Below are 20,316 nucleotides of genomic sequence, written 5' to 3'. Positions count from 1 at the left end.
AAGAGTGTTTGACACACTTGTATGTGTGCATGTAAAGTGCTGTCAAGTTACAGCTAACTTATGGCAACACCAGCAAAGAGCGTTAAGGCAAATGAGAAGCAGAGATAGCTTGCCACTGCCTTCCTCTGCAGAGACTTCCTTGTGGTCTCTCTTCCAAGTATCGATTCTGCTTAGCTTAGTACCGACTCTGCAGTTGCCAGATCTGCATTTTTCCATCTTAGGCAAATCAGGCTACTGAAGCCCTATCCCCCCCCCCCAAGACCTAGCAATGGTGCCCCTTGCGATGGTCACTTCCAGACTTGATTGCTGCAACTCGCTCTATGCAGGCTTACCCTTGAAGCTGATCCAGAAATTACAACTGATGCAGAATGCGGTGGCGCACCTGCTGACACCAATGCCTGTGCGGGCTCACATTAGGAACGTGCTCCACCAACTGCATTGGTTGCCAGTTGAGTACTGGATTTGCTTCAAGGAGCTGGTTTTGACCTTTAAAGCCATATACTGCCTAGGACCAACATATCTAAGGGACCGCCTCTTCCCATATATGTGTTTTAAACTGAAATTTTATTTTATTTTATTTATTTTTTCAATTTATACCCCGCCCTCCCCGCCAAGGCAGGCTCAGGGTGGCTTACATAAAAGTAAATACATGAATAACAATTAAATAACTTGTGCCAATCCCACCCTCTGGGAGGAATGTAGGAGAATCTCTTGATTCCTGTATTAGAGAAAGGAGATAGCTAGAAGCTAGTCCTGCTGTGGTGCAAGGACTTGGAGATTCATACCCAAGATGGCCAGGGAGCTCAGCAAAGTAATTTGCATAAACCCTGCCCAAGAAGCAAATTGGGGGCAGGAAAGGATGCTTTCCTCTACTGGTGGAAAATGGTCTGCCACAAAGCTGTGAACAGAAACTGGTCAAATCCCAGACATTAAGTAGTATGAATGCACACTGGGCTGTGTAGAACCTGAATCCCAGGTATGCCTATGGCTTGCCAGAGCACTGCTGCCTATGGCAGAAAAGACAAAAGCCGGTTTTAGATAATTGCATTTATTATAATTGTAAATTGTATTTCTTTTAATGATGTTACCCGCCCTGAGCCAACCTGCGGGATATAAATGCAAATAATAAATAAATAAATAAAAATTAAGATCTGAGATCTGGTTATACCATACAGAGAGCCAGTTTGGTATAGTAGTTAGGAGTGTGGACTGTAATCTAGGAGAACCATGGTTGATTCCCCACTCCTCCACATACAGCTGCTGATGTGAACTTGGGTCAGTCACAAATTCTCTTAGAGCTGTTCCCTCAAGATAAGTTCTCGAAAGAGCTCTCTCAACCCCACCTACCTCACAGGGTGTCTGTTGTGGGGAGGGGAAGGAAATTGTAAGCTGTTCTGAGACTCTGAATGATGGGCAGGATATCAATCCAATCTCTTCTTCTTCTGCCTTCCCTCCTTGACACACTTGTACACACAAAAGAAGAAGAGAGTGGATTTATACCCCGCCCTTCACTACCCAAAGGAGTCTCAGAGTAGCTTACAATTTCCTTTCCCTTCCCTTCCCCACAACAGGCACCCTGTGAGGCAGGTGGGGCTGAGAGAGCTCTCGAAAACGGCTCTGAAAAAACTTGTAACTGACCCACAGTCACACCAGCAGCTGAACTGTGCCATACTGAGTTCAGCATATTTTAACATGGGTTCTCCCTGATCTCATGATCCATTATTAGGAGTGGATGAGAACTCAAAACTCTTAACCAGTTGAGATTTCTCCATGAAAGGTATCATTTGACCAGTGCCTTGATATTTAAAGAAGTTAAGTAGACTTGTCTACAAACAGGCCATTTGATCTTGAAACATTCTGACTGGTTTTCTCAAGGATTAGAATGAAACTAATAATTCATTTCTAGAAGCAGGTGTAATGCTTCAAGAACAACCAGCTGTGTAGAATAGTTTCAGGGTGTTTTTTGGGGGGTTAATCATGGCCTAATGACTGATCTTGAAATTATAGTAAACAGATAGAAAGTTAATTGATGTATTAATTTGCTGTGTGACACACCATAGCATTCTTGTCTGCACTTTACAGATATTTTTAAACTATGTATATGATTTATTATTGCAATTAAGATCTTAGCAGTTTAGGAGGGTTAATTTGATACAAATCTAAATTATTCACAGATTTCCAAATAAATATGACAGGGTAATTTTGAATCTAATAAATACGGGCATTAGCGTTTAAATAAAAATGAGTGAAACACAGAAGGCAGATGAAATGCATGTCTGGAATAGTCAGCCCCAGTGCCCTAATGCGAATCTTTGCATACCTTTATAGATTTGGAACATGCTGGAGGTATAACGATGCACTGGCCGGAATGGGGCAGTGGTTGCGGTCCCACACAATAAACAATCCACTTTCAATCCACTTTTGGTGCACTTCCAAATGGATTTTACTGTGTGACCTGGCAAAGTCCAGTTGGAAAGTGCATTGAAAGTGTATTGAAAGTGGATTGTTCAGTGTGCCAGTGCTTGCCATGTCTCTATTCAGTGTGTAAATGGCAATGTTGGCAAGGAAGATTATAAGCAAGGATTAAGCAGAGTACCGTGGAAAGCTTACCATCTCAGACTAGAGAAAACAAACATTAAAACTTGGATACAGACTAGTGTTTCTGCGAGAGCATTGTCGGGACATTTCAGGGTGCCACAGGAAGCGGGAAAACTGTACTCTGAGGGTCGAAAACTTTGTTGCTGAGGAAATGCTAGCCTGGATCCAAGCCAACATAACATGAAAGGCACAGAAAATAATTTTTAAAAAATATTTCAAAGCATGATGTGTTACTAAACATCTTTCACATGTGTTTCTCAGATTTCGCAGCAGCCTATCACCAGTGAATGTCCATAAATGACGTTAAAATGCTGTGTTTCTTTTCCTAGCCTCCTCCTTTGTTCAAACCGTATCACTGATTGTTAACAACTTCAAATATGTTCTGCTGTTTATAAAACATTTACCATATACTAGGCATGACTTCTGAAATAACACTTTCTGTGGGTTCATTTTTAAAAATATGTATCTATTTTTTCTTGTGACAAGACCAGCATTCACAAGTTTGAGCACTTCAACAGATCTTGGAGAGGGAGAAGTTCTTTAGATAGGGCACTTTCCGCCTTTCCTCCAGAAAGATAACAGCGAAATTTCAGAGGAACTAAGCAGGGCATACACTCATCTGGATGAATGCACATCAGCTAGAAGGAAAGGAATATGAAGGCTACTAGTATGTCTTGGCTCACTCTTTTTCCCCACTGGTTACTTCAGATACAGGGAAACAGAAGTCAAGCATAAAGGCTGAGGGTGATACATGCTCCCTTAAGTTGGTTTGGTAGGGCATTAAAGATACCACAAACCCAATTCCTGCGGAGGTCTCTGTGCCCAGAAGTGTTTTCCCACACAATTTACATTTTAATAGACTTGGCACAGCTGGAAATAATATTTTTGGCTTTTGTTAATTCTGTGGAACACCAGTCTGCTGGGTCTATCCTCTTCACAATCATCATGTGGGAACTACTAAATCGCAGGAAGCTATGTAGTAGATGATCTGAAAACAGTTGCAACCCCACACTTGCTTATCCTGCCTGTTTTTCCACCTCTGAAGTTTACAAAAGAATATACCTGCATATCTTGTAAGAAATGAAGTTTGCAAATACATTCCATGTGATTTTTTGGAATTTGGAGGGTTTTCTTCCAAGCTTTATGCCTGTTTCTTGCATCAAAGATCTGTTGCTGTTTTTTAAAAATTGCCAGTGACAATGTTACCCATGATGCTATCTACCAGTTACAATGTTACTCATGATGCTTCAGGGACAGATCTACAAATTAAAGGAATTAAGCAATGGCTTAACAAAAACCCCTTGAAGTTCACATAGACCCAAAAAAAAAGTAGAAATGCCCACTGCAAGTAAATGCAGATATTATGTCACTGAAATACCTCCAAATAGGGAGGGGATTTAAAATGTTACTACTGTTCCATGGGACAGAAACAAAAAACCATTTGCCTCAGTGGAAGCTGAAATGGATTCACTTTCAGTCAAGTTTCCAGTGGACATCTAGCCATTTCAATTAACCCCTGTGTAACTTGGTACCCTCAACAGTCTCTGCTTAGAAGAATCCCAGGACTAAAATAGCAAAATGCCAGAGGTCAGGGGCAGAGGTACACTGGCAGCAGTCTTTGGGGGAATTTAAACAGAACCTATCTGAACTAAGTTCAGCTTCAGTCAGTACTATTCTGAGCCTCACTTTAATGAGAACTAAAAAAAATCATCAAAACATTTTTTTTAAACTGGAGAGATTCACAAACTACTCATAGAAGCAGAGAACGTTTTCAAGGATTTTGTAACAAATGCCAGTAGCTTGAAAATAACTTTCTTTGATGCTTATAATCTATACAAATGAATGAAAACTCCACACCTCTCACTTTAATGCTCAAGTAAATAAGGGTAAGAGCTGTACAAAAAGCATTATACAACAATCTGCAATTGAGTGGTTATCAGCTGTTTTTAACACACCAGTTACAGGCATTTAAGAGATCCATTATATTTTCTCTTTGGGGTATATTAAAATATGCTGTCCTGCATGGATGTACACCTCAATGACATATCATGTAACTTAGTGTACGGTACTGACAAATATATATATAATAAGTGCTGTATTGTCAAACAGTTTGGAACTAGCTATTGAGGGTTGTGTACAGACAATAGCTTTTCACAGAGTTGGAGCTGTATTGTACAGCTGTCAGTATTTTTGAGGCATATGATCATGTGGTCTTTGGTTGTGTATTTCCATAGCACATCAACTGACATAGAGACCAGCTGGAAAATGCTCATCAGACGTAGCACACTTCTCCCCTCCATGCCTACAGCAGCTTGGAAACTGGTTTTTAAAGTGTTTTTTAAATGTACATATCCACATATTCATACGTGTACCTTTTTACTTCAACGCTACTTTCAGAAATATCCCATCCTTCAACAACAACATTCTTTTTCTTATTTTAAAGTTTTCCTTAGAAGTTGACTAAACCAGAAGATCCCTGAAATATGGTGTAATAAATTTCATCCCACCACTGAGTTTTCTGGGTTCTGAAAAGCAGCTACAACTAGGGTGGGAATTACAGTGGGCCTTCCCATTTTATTATGTCTGTTCAATTATCAAGCTACTAGTGCTTAACTGAGTTAGTGCCATCGCATTGATGGGGGGGGAGGGGGAGAATAGGGGAGCTCTTCAGAATGTATTGTCCTGTAGACAACCAAGAAATAACACTATCATATTTGTTCTTCTGAGTAAAGTTGGAGAAGATCTGACAAAGCAGAGCCCCCCCCCCCCAAGAATCAGCTAGCGTGATACTGAAAGAGGAGCAGCGGGGCAGGAATTCTGAGAGCTGATTGCTTAGACTTTAGTTTTTAAGGTTGGGTTCCACACACGCAGCCCCAGCTGTATGTGTACATCAAAGTGTGTACATACTGTCTCTGTATGCTCATTCAGTTAATTCCCCATCCAGCAAAACATACAGGCACAGCAGCCTGCTTCTGGATATGTAGAGTCCTAGCTGGATCGAGGTACATATGTGTTTACATTTTAGTTCCAATTCATCTTTGTATATTTAAAGGACTAAAACCCAGCAAAATGTTTGCATTTATATGCTCAAGTCTTAGAGACCTATTCAATTTATCTGTGCTGCTTTTATTAGGCTAGCGACTGTAGACTACAATAATAGTCAATGAGGTTTTGTCTTGATTGAATTTTTCAGCAGAACACAAAAGAACCTTGCCATTAAAATAGTCCTTTATTCTCCTGTATGAAGGCGAAAGGTTTTTAAAGTGTTGTGATGTTCAGTAATGAGCTTCTATCTAAATTATCATTGGTGACAAACTCACAAAGCACTTTGAGGACACATAGTTATGAAATGCCAGAGCTGCCACTTTCTTTCCTGTAATTATAGGCTAGCTTGCAGCCCTTCAATGATCATTTATAGAACAGCCTCCAGTGGATTACTGAGAACTCGAAAAACACATACATACCTCTGCCACATCTCCCCTTCTCCTTTCCTTGCTATTGTTTACCAGTGATATGTAAAATAATAGTGCCTATTCATTTCCCTGTCTTAATTATGCCAATCAAAGCACAGAAATAGCACCAGGTCTAAATACAATGCAGGAAGACTAAATAAATAGGCTAGAAATTAACATCAAATTATGAATTCATGTATTTATGACAATTTTACACTCAAATTATTCTCTTTTATGCTTTTTACAGCCATCACAGGTACATATTGCTGTTCAAAAATTCTCTATGATTTATAAATCAAGAATGAGATAATACTGAAAAATGAGAGGATTGGTGGATTTTCTCCGTCAGTGCCTAATTGCTGTTTCAAAATGCATATGCAAAGGGACATTTCATTAATCATTTAATCATGTCCCTTGCAGGAAGTTGGAACTAATGTTGCAAATACCCTTTTCATATGAATGCTCCATAATACTATCGTATGCATTTGATATATTGCATATGTCATAAATTATAACTGTTTCAGAAAAAAAAGACCAAGTGGGTTGTTATCCCTAAAGATGCTTGTTACAAAACCTTTATTAAGTTTCTCCCCTCCACCCTTTTCCCTTTCCTTATTGCTGGTTCTTTTCTGCAGCTTCAGCCTAGCTCCCAATAATGTTCTTTCTGATGGCAAAGGTCTGTAAATTACCCCTGCAATCACCAACACCATTTCACAGACCTGTTCTACTTCTACTGGTCTGCTAACAAGGCGATTACACACAAATTACTGAATGCCTATGAAATATTTAAATGCATTCTACTCTACTATGCATTAATAAGAGCAAAGCAAGCACTGGAATTCTGGTGAGCTCCAGTTCCTAATGTCCCCTAATGAGCCTCTTACTGTGACTGCAGTTCAAACAGAGAGGTGAAGAAAAAATGCAAAGGGTGCCTTCAGAAAGGCAGCACTGAACAAACATTGTGCAAGCCAGTTCTAATTTATGGGTCACTTTATAGGTATATTGATTTTTGTTTTCAAAATGGAATAAATGATGTGGTCGACTGATGTTCTTTCAAAACTGCATGAATCTGAGGGTGAGCTGCCAGACTTGCTCATGGAAAAATATAAATACACAGTTGCCTTTTCTAAAGAATTTTTTAAAAGGATTCCAGCATGACCAAAATTAGTATAAGAATGACTTCCCTTTATCAAGTGTTTATTTTTCTTTTTTTCTGAAGCTTTTGGGGACTAAAAGATAGGATCCCCTTTACCCTGAAAACTACAAATTGTTAACCTAATCTGATGGGTAGAATCGCAAATTAATTACAAAGTATGTCATTTCTGAGGAAAGACTTGGAGGGTCTGGGATGCTTTCAACAAAACATTTCACTTTTCACCTCACTGTAGTGTTTGATTTACTTTGCCTCAAAGGTTTCATGTTTAAACCATGAAAGGATTTTAGATAAAAAATGTGTTTGCATTTATGTCACCATACATATGTCACCACTGGTTTAGCTGATTGTGTCAGATGTGTAAGTTTTGAGGAACAATGGCACTGTCACTAAAAGCAGCAACAGTCTGACAAGTTCAAAAAAATTACTTCTTGAGGTCATAACTTAGGAACCAGACAGCCTATTCAAAGCCAAAGGAAATCTGCACTAACTTGTGAGAATGGACATAAATATATATCTTATGTGGGCAGGGTGGGAATGGTGAGTTGTTGAAAGGAAAAATTCAGGTAAAGTTTGATGCCTAATTAATTTATATTACTCCTTCTACTTTATTTGTTTGCCACCTTCGAAGGTTGTGATGATAACAAAAAAGACAATATTTCCTTTCAGTGAGCTGCCCTATTTTATATAGCAGGGCTTTTCCCCTCCTCTCAACACTAATAGTTTATCTTCATACAGGGGGAAAGCACTGGCAGTCTTCATATCTGTAGTTCATGTTTTGTTTTGCTGGCGTCTGTTGTCTGCAGGTTAAAAAACATTTGTCTGCTACATGGAATGCTATAGTGTAAACCTTTTTTTGATTTAAGGCTCTAAAAGTCAAATCCATCTACACTCAAACTGACTTAGGACCAATGGAATGATAATTAGTTTTTCAGACAAAATACACCAAAGTTTTGTCATATGTTATTACACTTTGACATTTATAAGACAGTAATGAAGAACTACTATTAAATGCTTTTAGTGATCTTCAGGGCTCCTTGCTTGGTGACCAGCAAAATGGTTCACTTCTGTCAACACCTGTTTTATAGTTAAATTCCAAACAAATTTTTAAACATTTTTGGCAGCCTTTTAATCAGCCTCTTCGTTGCCTAGGATTCTGTTCAATTATTGTTCTCTCTGCAGTTGCATAGTAATATTTTCTGACCCAACTTTAAATTTTGATGTTTTTTTCTTCTGCCAAAAAGAATTAATTTAACAGAATAGCTTTTGCTGAATGGATCACATGCACATGCAAAATTGTAATCTTATACTTCTTCATCAAGATGGAAAAAGGCCCAGCAAATTCTTAGGGCAGACATCACAAGCAGACAGGATATCCAAGAAATGGTCCAGTTTCTCACTGTGTCTGTCTGAGAAGACATCATGAGGAAAACTAGGTATGTTTTTTTGGAAATAAGAAGCATGTATTAGTAATTACATTTAATCCTTTCTGTCTGCATGCAAGGTGGAATTCTGAAAATTCTAAAAATCTCAGTAGAGAGTAGCATATTTATCCTCTGGCTGAACAGAAATATATAAAAATCATTCTTGGCTAAAAGTCATATTCCATAAGTTATTCTTCACTTCACTCCAAATCCTTTCCATTATTAAAAAAATGAAGCAAAGCCACTCTGTTTTCTGTCTTAATCCTCCTTCTGAAATGCCTCAGGACAGCTGTTTCTTTCTTTTCTTTTTTAGTTAAAAATAAAAGCATGAAGGCATCAACTTAAATCTGGTTCTGAACAAAAGTTAAGAGTTCATCTTATATACCAGAGACTTCTTCAAACTTGTCACAGGAATACTGCAAAAATACACATGACTAAATCTGGGTAGCACTCCTTATGAATATTTGATTCTAGTGCAGTATCCTTGCATTAGTTCGATTAACAAGAATTCCAGTGTTTCAAGCCAGAACCTACAACATTCTTATGAAGATTAGACTAAGAGCAAGGCCTTGAAAACTACTGCCATTAGTCCTGTCGTTCCCTATAAAGTTAATGGATTGGAAAAAGATCTACTGATTCTTTGCATCTAAAAGTAGAAGTTTAATTGTAACAAAAAGGGTATTTTTCGTAAAAACAGGACTATACAGTTTGAATACAAAAAGGTATTAAGGATGATAAATGCAGTAAAAACAGGATCAATGTAGAATTAGTTGTATAATGTTTTTATTTAAATTTAATAGGTACATAAAAAGGTTTCAAATAGAGGTTTCACTGGAGTATAGCAGGCCTCAGGGGGTTGAATACTGTGTCCAAAAGGATGTGTGTGATTTTCACTGATTCCCCCCACAGCACAGCTCTGATTCTCTTCTCCAAGCTATTTCTAGGTGTCCACCATCCCCCAGGAGAAGCATTTCAGGGGGCATTTCAAGCTGCAGTGGGAGATGGGGGAGTCACACTACCATGGATGGAAATCCTTCCACCAGAGAATATTAGTAGGTGGGATCCAAGCCACATTCTTAAGGCTCTATTACAGTCCACCAGGTGTTGTCAGATATAGGAGCTTTATCAAGGATGTGATATAGTAGGATGCATATGGAGAAAGAATACAAGCTTGACAAGCCTAGGATAGATTACACAAAATGGAGCCTTTTGAAGATGTCCGAATATCAGAACAATGGTAAACATAGAACAATATTAATATGGTTAAATTAAAACATTTTTTTTGGTTCCTGTAGGTTATGAAATCAGAGTTCTACAAAAGAACTGAAAAGTGAGCCAAGCATTAACATCACTGGACCTTGGAAGGAGGGAAGTGTTTATAAACATTAATTTTGCTTGTCGAGAAAAGGCTTGAACTAAGTTGGCCAAAAACTCTTCGTATCAATTATGCTTACAACAGTATATGCAGCATGTACGTTGATTTTACATGAAATCATTTCCCACAGTTTATATAAATCCCACAAAGAACAAACAGAAATGGTGTTGATCAAACTCTTTCTTCTAAAACAGGGCAAAAAAATCTGTAAAATTACTGTTTCAAGTCTACCCCACAAAAGCTATTCTCCCAAAATTGATAAATAATAAAATGAGATACGAAGGTGAATATAACCCATTCTAAATATACAAAGGTACACAATGTAAGCATTCCATCTGCCTTACAAAAGTATATATTCAGTTATTTCATAAAGCCATTACGATGCTGTGCATCTGTGCCCTGTTGTTAAGCTGCTGTTGCTATATATCCCGTTGTACACCATTTGTAAACAGGCCTTTCTGATGTTTCTGCCAACATCCTGGCAACAAAGCAGTGCAATTTCAAATGAGCTAATTAACTTAATTGTTGATGAAGCATGAAGCAGTTCATTCACCCTGTTAGCTGCACCATGACAACATAAGAGCCTCAGCTTGTGAAGTTACTCATCTATATAAACCTATCTATAACTTTCCATTAGGATTCCTTGTACGCTGTCACTAAAGCCTGTATAGCTGCTCTCTCAAAGATCACTCCATATGGGGCCGGCCTTCTTGCTCTTATACACAGAATGAGAATACTAAACAATATGAACACAAACTTTACAAAACTGTTTATCTGTTATAACGGGATCCTTCTCTCTTGTACTCATTTAAGAAGACATATGTTACCCGATCAGATGGACCTATGGTCTGACTCAGTATAAAGCATCTTCACGTGTTCACCCATTTGCAGTTAATTTTGCAAATGAAAATGCTGTATAGCGACTGTGATGCCTTGCAGTATGACAAGGCATCCTTGAAGTAAGGCGAAAGTTTGAAGACAGATGTCAGTATGAGAAGGGAGAGTATGTTTTGGAGAAAACACAAAGAAACACAAAGTGTATGTGAATGTTTCATGGAAGGGGGACCTGCTTGAGGTAGGGCCAAAGGCTGTAGCTAGCATACACAGTCCAGGGTCCTGATCCAAAGCTTTCGTTTTGCATTCTCTGACATGAAAGCCCTTGCACATGAATCTATACTGCATACAGAGAGCTGTCTCAAAGCAAAGCAATAGCCCGCTTGTCTTTGAGCTTCATGAGTGCGTTAGAGCCTCTGCAATAATTTCGACCAGCAAACTCTGTTCTAGAGCTGTGACCCTTTCGTATGCTACACTGAAATTACTGACTTTTCTCTTGAGTAACCACACATGAGTGCAAATTATGACTGGTAAAGAACAGGCGTAAAAGGCACATTTATTTCTTGTAAGACATCTATACAATACATATAGCCTGTTAGTGAAAAATATTTCAGAGTTGCATGGATCTCTGATATCAAATGGCTAGGCTTCTCCAAGGGTATATTTCAGCAAAGGGGTAACAAGCAGATTGAACACTGTTCCAGTGCAAGACCCATAGAAGTGTTTTATGTGAGAGAAAGGATAATAAGTTGACCCCCCACAGATGGCCTTGATTATCACATTGTTTGGCACATAAAACAACTGTCTGTGACACTTTACAGTTGAACGTGACTTGCAATCTGCATTTCCATTACTCAGTAATAAAAAAATCAACCTACTTTAAAAACTGTCCAAAATCTTCACAAATACTTTCACATCCAGGCCATTTGCAAACTCCATGGCCGTAAAGAGTATGAGAGGCTCCGGTCTCCTCATGGGATGAGCTGTGGTAAAAGAATAAGGCATCAGATTCCTCTCAAAACCCCCCATAAAAGTTAGAGGCTGCTAGTGCCTGTCAGGTTATGATCAGTGACAAATAGGTCAAAATAGGTCAATTCAGCTCAGAGCAGTCAGAAAAATCTAATTGTTCTACTGAACAGTTCAACTGCCAAGGCTAGATGATGTTCTAATTAGAGAAAAGATGAAAAAAGACAGTATTTCACAGTATGCTAATTTTACCATATGACCTCCATGTAATATTTTACCTCTAAATAACCCCGCTCTACCAAATGGATCAGTCTGCAACAGAAAAGGTACCTAACAAAGACTTATAAAAGTTTCTTTATTTTAGATTTGTATTAATAAAATCACTGTGAACAAGAGCATTAACTAAAGTTTCATTCCAGGGCACCATTTTCACAGGTAGCTTAATGTTGTATATATATATAAAAAACCCATATGCATGATTCCGTTTGAGCAAAAAACAAAAGCAGTATCTGTTGATCTGTTAATTATCAGTGACATATTTTTCTTCTACCTCACTGCTGTTGAAAGGCTCTAAATTTACAAAAGCAGCAGCCATTTTCTGCAACTAGCTAACCTTGATGAAACAACAAAACTGAAAGCACTTATTATTTTAAAATAATGGAATATTATAAATACATTATACATCAGCAATGCAAATAGTTAAAAGGAATGCTACACAGACACCATTTGCTATATATATTTCTTTCTATAAGTTCTCATCATGTCTGGACATGATGCTACAGGTTGGACCCAAAGCAGTCCTTGTGCAAATGGAAGATATTTCTGCACATTTCTGCACAAGGATGGGTGATTTCCCCCCTGAAAATTCTGCACACTTTCCCCTTTACACTGCATACTACACTATTCCAGAAGATCCCTGAAGTACTGGAATAGCCTTTTGGCTGATACAATATCTGCTGAAGATTTTTTTTGGGGGGGGGGATGAAAAATTTGTTCTGTGAGTGGAGCTCCACTTTGTTCTTTGGATCCAAATCCACGTAAACAAATGTACAGAACGTAGCCTCCAAATACTCTTCCACTTGTCCTACACTTCAGAAAATGTCATAAATAGGCAAAGCTTGGACAGTGACATAAGAGCTCTATCGAAAGCTGTATTGCAGTTATTCTAATAATGTGACATTGCTCTAGCTAAACAACCCTAGGTTGCACTTCTATTGCTACACTGCCTTTAATTAGTTCCTAAAAATATATCATTAATAAAAATTATACAGGTACCATGTGAATGCAACTCTAACATAATTACGGATTCAATATATGAATTATAATTAAAGCTTTTGCAAAATCTTCAAAAACTTTATCTTTAGGATTCTCCCAAAATATAGAATCATAGAATGTTGGAGATGGAAGGGACCGTGCAGGTCAACCAATCTCTGCAGGAGCATAGCCAAAAGATAGCCCCACAACATACCCGAAAGATGGACATCCAGCCTCCGCTTAGAAACGTCCAGCAAAGGAGCATCTGCCACCTCCCGAGGCAGTCTGTTTCACTGCTCAACCACTCTTACAGTTAGGAAGCTTCTTATGATATTTAGCTGGTATCGACTCCCTTGTAATTTCCACCCATTAGAGCTAGTCTTGCAATCCGGAGCAAGAGAGAATAGATCTGCTCCATCTTCTACATGACAGCCCTTCAAATATTTGAAGACTGCAATCATGTCCCCTCTAAGCCTTCTCTTTCCCAGGCTAAACGTACCCAACTCTTTCAGCCTTTCCTCATAAGACTTGAATTCCAACCCTGCCTGGTTGCCTTCTTCTGGATACGCTCAATTTGTTCTGTCAGCTGGATATTCCCACAAACAATAGGACCCTACCCAATCTAGATACAATCAATAACGACTCAACCCAGTTGAAAGAAACATGATGCATTCATTGTGATTAATGTATTCCTTTGATTTAAATGGGTCTCAATCACAACTAATTTCAACTGGATTAGGGCTAATTCCACAAGGGATCCATATGATAAATTCTCATCAGAAGCAACCAGATTCACTAGGGGTACCATGATCTTCCTTTCATTTCAGTGTGGCTTCCATCAATTGGTTACACAGCCCCCTTTAAAATGAATGGCGGCACAGCAATAATATTGGATATTTTATGTTCATCAGTTTAAGTATACAACTTGGGAAATATTGGGTTGTATCCTACCACAGCACTGAGCCAAGTGCAAAGCTTTCCTCTAGAGGGACAGCCCACCGGAGAAAGTCTCTTTCTGTCAAAGGCTCCATGCTTTACAGTAATATGCAATCTATTATACTCAATACACAGTAACAAATCCTGTAACTCAGATTGGGAATGTTACAATAATTTCATTCCTCTTCATTAAAAAAAATCATTGAATCTAAAAGACTAGATTCAAAGAGACTAATTGTGTTTAACAATGGTTTGGGTTTTTTTACTGTGTAAGTCTTAACTATGATGCCTATGAAGTAATTTTATGACAGATGAAAAAGCAAATGAGAAATCTCATTACCTGTCTCGTCTTGCATTTAGTACTGATGACTGTCCATTCACTATGGAATGATGAGTTATTGGTGGTGATGCTTTGGAAGTGGTGGAGGAGGTAGTAGAAGAGGAATTGTTAGTAGTGAGGTCTAGCCCTCCATGCTTAATGCCATTGTCTTCCATACTGTGAACTCCAGTAACTTCTTTCCACAACTGCTGAATATCAGCAGGACTTAAGCCAGCTATAAAATGAAAGAGAGCTCCACTAATATAGCAAAAGCAAGAGGTTCATATAATGAGCTCAGTGTTATTAATGGATTAATGCCAACAATAAAAGTGATGCAGTTTTTCCAGTACAATCAACATGCAGTAAAACATAGCTTCATTTTACTTGTATTGGCAAGGACTGGCTTTCGAGCAAGGGAAACCTTTACCTTTACCTTACAGTCAATTAGAGGTCACCAGCTTACCCAATATGCTCTTAGTTAAAACAGTTATCTGAAAATCAAAGCTATATACAACAACTAGCAGCTACTGTTTGAAAGAAGCTTTTAGATGATATTTTCATTATCTGTGGAATCCATTTTTTTTAATCACAACAATGGCTAAATGTACCCAGAGTTCACAAAATTTTTCAGAAGGATTTATTTATTTATTTCAATTCATAACCAATTTATATCCAGATGCAATAAAGACACAAGTACTAGCCTACACTTTTCAGGAAAGTCTGTAAGTCAGGGGAACAAGCTGAAGGAACACTGGATTCCACCAGTTTTAAAGTCTAGGACAGAATTTCACCTGATATACAGTAACTAGCCAGGGCTAATTTTTGATCATACTGTAGGTACTCCTGTGTAATTTCTGAATTGCAACAAATGAGTTATTTCCAGAAGAGCAACAGCTTTCAGACAAGGGTGAGTCAAATGGACACTTCTCTGAACGCACCACATAACTCAATAGCACTACTATTTTGAGAAGCTTTTGTGTGGACAAGCAATTTGACATTCCTTTGCAACCTCTCTCATAGGGAAGAAATAGGCAAATATGGCTAGCATCTCTGGTTAAGATGCCATTATGTCTGAGAAAGCCCAAATTTCTGATTAAACTTTTCTTTTTAATCCATAAAAAGATCCATATAATGGCTTAAAAATCTGCCATGAGTCTTGGCAAGGAAAGTGAACCTATAAATGATGTCAGTAGACAAATACATGAAATTAAACTGTTGCATTTCTTGAATAGAATTTAAGGGCAAAAATGATATTAGTTTTTAAGATGAGGAAGGTAATAGATGCATTCTGAAGGTTTTCTTAAGCTTCGGCGGGGAGGGCGGGGTAAAAGTTGAAATAATAAATAAATACATAAATAATAAATTAATTTCATATAAATATTGCTAAGTAAAGTAAAAAATCAGTAGCTGCCATTAATCATGCTTTGCATACCAAAATGGATTGTCAGTTTTTCTGGCTATTTCCCAATATCATATACCATGTTGTATAGCAAGTTTCTTGCAAAAGAACAGCCCAAACTTTATTTGATTGCACTGTAGTATATGCCAATGGGTACATTTTTATGTGAAACATACTATTAACATAGAGGTACCCTTGAAAAGCAAAATAGAAAATGTTGAATTGCATTAGAAAACTTAAAAATCTTAGCACACAAATGGTTGTCATAGCAAGCACACACGAAACAATGCTATTGATAGGAAATAGTAAGCAAATATATAGTTGTGAGAAATACAAGTTGTATAATTGCTATGCTTTTTGCTCAAGGCAGTTTGTGCACAATTAATTGCATGAGTTGAGAACAATATTCACAAGCAAGATGCAGCACAGTAAATTAGGTTAGTAGAGACTAATCAACTTAAAACATTTGAGACACTGCAATTGCTCTTGCTATACTTACAACTACATTAAATCAGACCTAACTCTATTATCAGAATATAACCAGTTTTTAAAAATTAGCTGGGGTTTCAACAAAACGACTCACTTCCCTCATAATTTTCTAGCTAAGGGTGGGCTTAGAAGTACCTAAATCTCTTTTTTTACTTTGTTTTCCTTGTGGAAAAGTCCAAAAATAAGGCTAGTCTAGAAAGGGCAAAGAGTCTTCTCTATATATCATTGCTCTACGTTATTTGCTAAGGAAATCTCCATCATTAGCTTTGTACAGAAACTATTTTGCTCATGGATCTACATTGCCACTTTGGAATAATTCAACAGTTTCTGCTTTCCCCGAGAAGCATTCATGCTCTCATCCATATACCCAGTGGTTCATGCATTCATTGGGGTTGGTAGTCCCGTCACCAAACTGGCATGATTTCATGACAACGGAGAGCTCTTCATGAGTTGCACAGAAACATGGCTTGTGAGTTTCCCCCCCTCTCTCAGTAATGTCAACTGGAGGTGATGTGAAGTCCTGCTTGCCATCTCCTGATCAGTATAACACAGGACAGTATTCTGATAATTGATGTCGCCTCAGGGTCAAAGGAACAGATGCTTCCCCTGGGAAGCACAAAGGAGGTATAGGACCATATTAATTTGTTTTTTTTCTCTTTCTTGCCACAGAGCCTGGGAAGAAGGTGAGCCCCTTGCAGAAAGAGAGGAGCAGTCAGCCTTTCTTCTTCTGCATTTGCCGCACTTGGGGAGGCTCATACAATTTCTGTCTTCGCTTTGGAAGCCTCACTATGAGCAGTTGGAGATTTAAGGCTAGTGATCATAATGATAGGTCAAACTGTTCAATACCTGTGAATTATACTAAACTGCAATTATGAAGTATGGTAATAGAAGAGTTGTGTGAGAATCTTCATGCTAAATTGAGATACAAACATCTTCTCTATAAGACAAAAAAATTAAACTGAAAATAGACATGACTTTCTACTGGATTTTGTACATATTCTCTTATGTTGTGTAAAATTACAGACTTTGGTGTTCTCCCAGTTTTCTTTACAGTTTAGAACTCTGAAGTAAAATCTTTAATTCACCTGAGACAGATGTTGAACCCCTTTTCATCCTAGAACCATTGAGGTGCAGGGGCAAAAAAGAAGCACTTAATAAAGACTGATACATTTTAATTTTACTGGACACAAAAGTTTTTAAAGTAGTAGACAAACTGTTGTAAGTGAAGGTACATATGTGATTTATTCCTTTCCTGTTGATCCACCTGCCCATAATTTCTACAACAAAAATGAGGCGGCATCACCACCAGCACACCTTGCTTTTGTTTTGAACTAACTACTTTTGAAGGATTTCAGTCTACTTAAAGAAGGTGGGTTGGGGGAGTTTTGTTCAGCTCCTAGGCAGTTTGGTCACAGTGTTCCTCAGAGTTTACTAAATTGTTCAGGGAGGTGAAAACCAGGGAGGATTGTGAGGCACTCCAAAGGGATCTGTCGAGGATGGAAGAGTGGGCGTCAACGTGGCCAATGGGATTCAATGTGGCCAAGTGCAAAGTGATGCACATTGGGGCTAAAAATCCTAACTATAAATACACGTTGATGGGGTACAAACTGGCAGAGACTGACCAAGAGAGTCATAGTAGGTAACTCACTGAAAATGTTGAGACAGTGTACGACTGCGATAAAAAAGGCAAACACTATGCTGGGGATCATTAGGAAGGGAATTGAAAACAAATCAGCCAGTATCATAATGGCCCTGTATAAACTGATGGTGCAACCTCATTTGGAATACTGCATGCAATTCTGGTCAATACACCTCAGAAAGGATATTATAGCATTGGAAAAAGTGCAGAAAAGGGCAACTAGAATGATAAAAGGGTTGGAACACTTTCCCTATGAAGAAAGGCTAAAGCATTTGGGGCTCTTTAGCTTGGAGAACTGATGACTGAGGGGTGACATGATAGAGATTTACAAGATTATGCATGGGATAGAGCAGGTAGAGAAAGAAGTACTTTTCTCCCTTTCTCACAATACAAGAACTCATGGGCACCCAATGAAATTGCTGAGCAGTCGTGTTAGAACAGATGAAAGGAAGTACTTCTTCACCCAAAGAGTGATTAACACATGGAATTCACTGCCACAGGAGTTGGTGGTGGCTACAAGCACGGACGGCTTCAAGAGGGAATTGGATAAACATATGGAGCAGATCAGTGGGTATTAGCCACAAGTTATAGATAGGAACTCTCGGTCTGTGGCAAGTGATGCTCTGTATTCTTGGTGCTTGAGGGGGGCAACAGTGGGAAGGCTTCTAGTGTCCTGGCCCCACTGGTGGACCTCCTGATGGCACCTGGTGTTTTTGGCCACGTGTGACAGACTGTTGGACTGGTTGGGCCATTGGCCTGATCCAACATTGGCTTCTCTTATGTTCTTATGTTCTTAACATTTGCGTGAAAACCTTAGAAGTTGTGGGATGAAATGTTATTAATATGCATATGACATTAATTATTTTCTACCTGAATCTGGTGTGGTGGTATCTATTCTGGCCAAGGGTGTACATTTAGTAATGAGATGAGAGACACTAAACTGAAACTCAACCCAAATAAGACTGAGATACTGGATTGGATCCAACCAAGTTTTCTACTAGTGAAAAAGAAAGGGAGTCCCATTTAGTCACCAAAAGAGGCTACACTGGGAATCACAGGACCTGAATGTGCAAAAACAATCTGTAGTACAGACCCTATCATGCATGACATGATTCTTTCAATATACACAGTTGCCTAGTTGTGTGATATGGGCAATGCACACATCTTCCTGCTTTGGTAAGTGCAACTGGAAACCACAGATTTTTGAGGGAACCTGTTTGCATGTATGAAAGATGGCGAAAGACTGCATTGCTCAGTTCACAAAAAAGATGACTGCATGTATCAAGAGGATCCTACCTCACAGGGTGTCTGTTGTGGGAAGGGGAAAGGAAAGGAGTTTGTAAGCCACTCTGAGACACCTTTGGGTAGTGAAGGACGGGGTATAAATCCAATCTCTTCTCTTCTTCCCATTGTGATTTATCATAATGACTGGGAAAGACTTCTGTTATCACCTTTAACAAGCTTCAAGTGGTTCATCATCTGCAACCCTTCCTTGAGAAGTGTGATCAGCCCACACTGAGCCAAGCACTTGTCGTCTCCGGGTTTGGTTACTCTAATTGTGATCTACATGGAACTTTCCTAGAAGATGGTTCAGAAACTCCAGTTAATCCAAAATTCAGCAGCTACATTGCTTCAGGGCTGGAGTACAATCAGTATTGACTGAACTTTACAGCCTGCTTGCTTGTTTGTGATCCCAGTTCAAGGGTCTGGTTTTGAACTATAAAGCCCTTTACAGCATTGGTATAACTGCCATATTTTGCTATTATAGTTTTAATTTTTTTTAGTTTCTTGAAGTTGCAACTTTTCTGCTGACCTACTACTTCTTGTTATAATTAGTCCTTACTATTTGTTATATGATTTATTGTTTGTTTTTATTGTTTTAATATGTAATTTTAGTTTCATTGTTGTAATAGGTCCTGAGCATCGTTGTAAATAGGCAGGATAAAAATTGCCTTAACTAACAATATTATTCAAGTTGTTTGTGATCCCCCCCCCACTTAGTGAGGTTTCAAAACTTTTCTTTTTTCATGGCAGCGAATATTCTTTTGACTATACAATAGTACCTACTGAGTCAGACCACTGGTTAAATGAAAATGGTCCCCATTCACACAAAAAAAATGGGTTACCTAACCTCAGTGTAAATGAATAAACCTTGAAATGTTAAGATGTGATATTTCCTTTTCAGTCCATTTTAAATATATAATTAAAAAGGACACCCGGATGCTGCAAATGCCTCTTGATTGAAAAAACAAACACATTGGGAAAAAACAGGGAAAAATAAAGACCACCAGTAGGCTGAAGAATCAAGCTGGTAAAAAAAAACAAAACCCTAACACCAAAAGTACTAGAAATGGAATGGTGATGAGACAAAGCTGCAAAATGGGAATAAACTGAGTAATCTGTTGGCTTATATACCTTGTGGCAGCGACTGGACAGGAAGAGCAGACTGGCCCGGTGGAATGGAGATGAGTCCCTGCA

General features: G+C 38.4%; 1 protein-coding gene across 1 annotated transcript in view; it reads right to left on the bottom strand.

The window, feature by feature from the left end:
* Nucleotides 1–20,316, bottom strand: part of FOXP2 (forkhead box P2) — a 523,287-nt gene that overhangs the window by 49,682 nt on the left and 453,289 nt on the right. The window contains exons 7-9 of the mRNA XM_015411071.1: nucleotides 20,254–20,311; nucleotides 14,333–14,546; nucleotides 11,715–11,819 (exon numbers count right to left, since the gene is read on the bottom strand). Coding sequence (XP_015266557.1) covers nucleotides 11,715–11,819; nucleotides 14,333–14,546; nucleotides 20,254–20,311 — 377 coding nt within the window. The remainder of the gene's footprint in view (nucleotides 1–11,714; nucleotides 11,820–14,332; nucleotides 14,547–20,253; nucleotides 20,312–20,316) is intronic.

The sequence above is a fragment of the Gekko japonicus genome, unplaced genomic scaffold, assembly GCF_001447785.1.
Source record: "Gekko japonicus isolate JY-2015 unplaced genomic scaffold, Gekko_japonicus_V1.1 scaffold658, whole genome shotgun sequence".
NCBI lineage: Eukaryota > Metazoa > Chordata > Lepidosauria > Squamata > Gekkonidae > Gekko > Gekko japonicus.
This window is presented reverse-complemented; position numbering and strand designations above follow the sequence as displayed.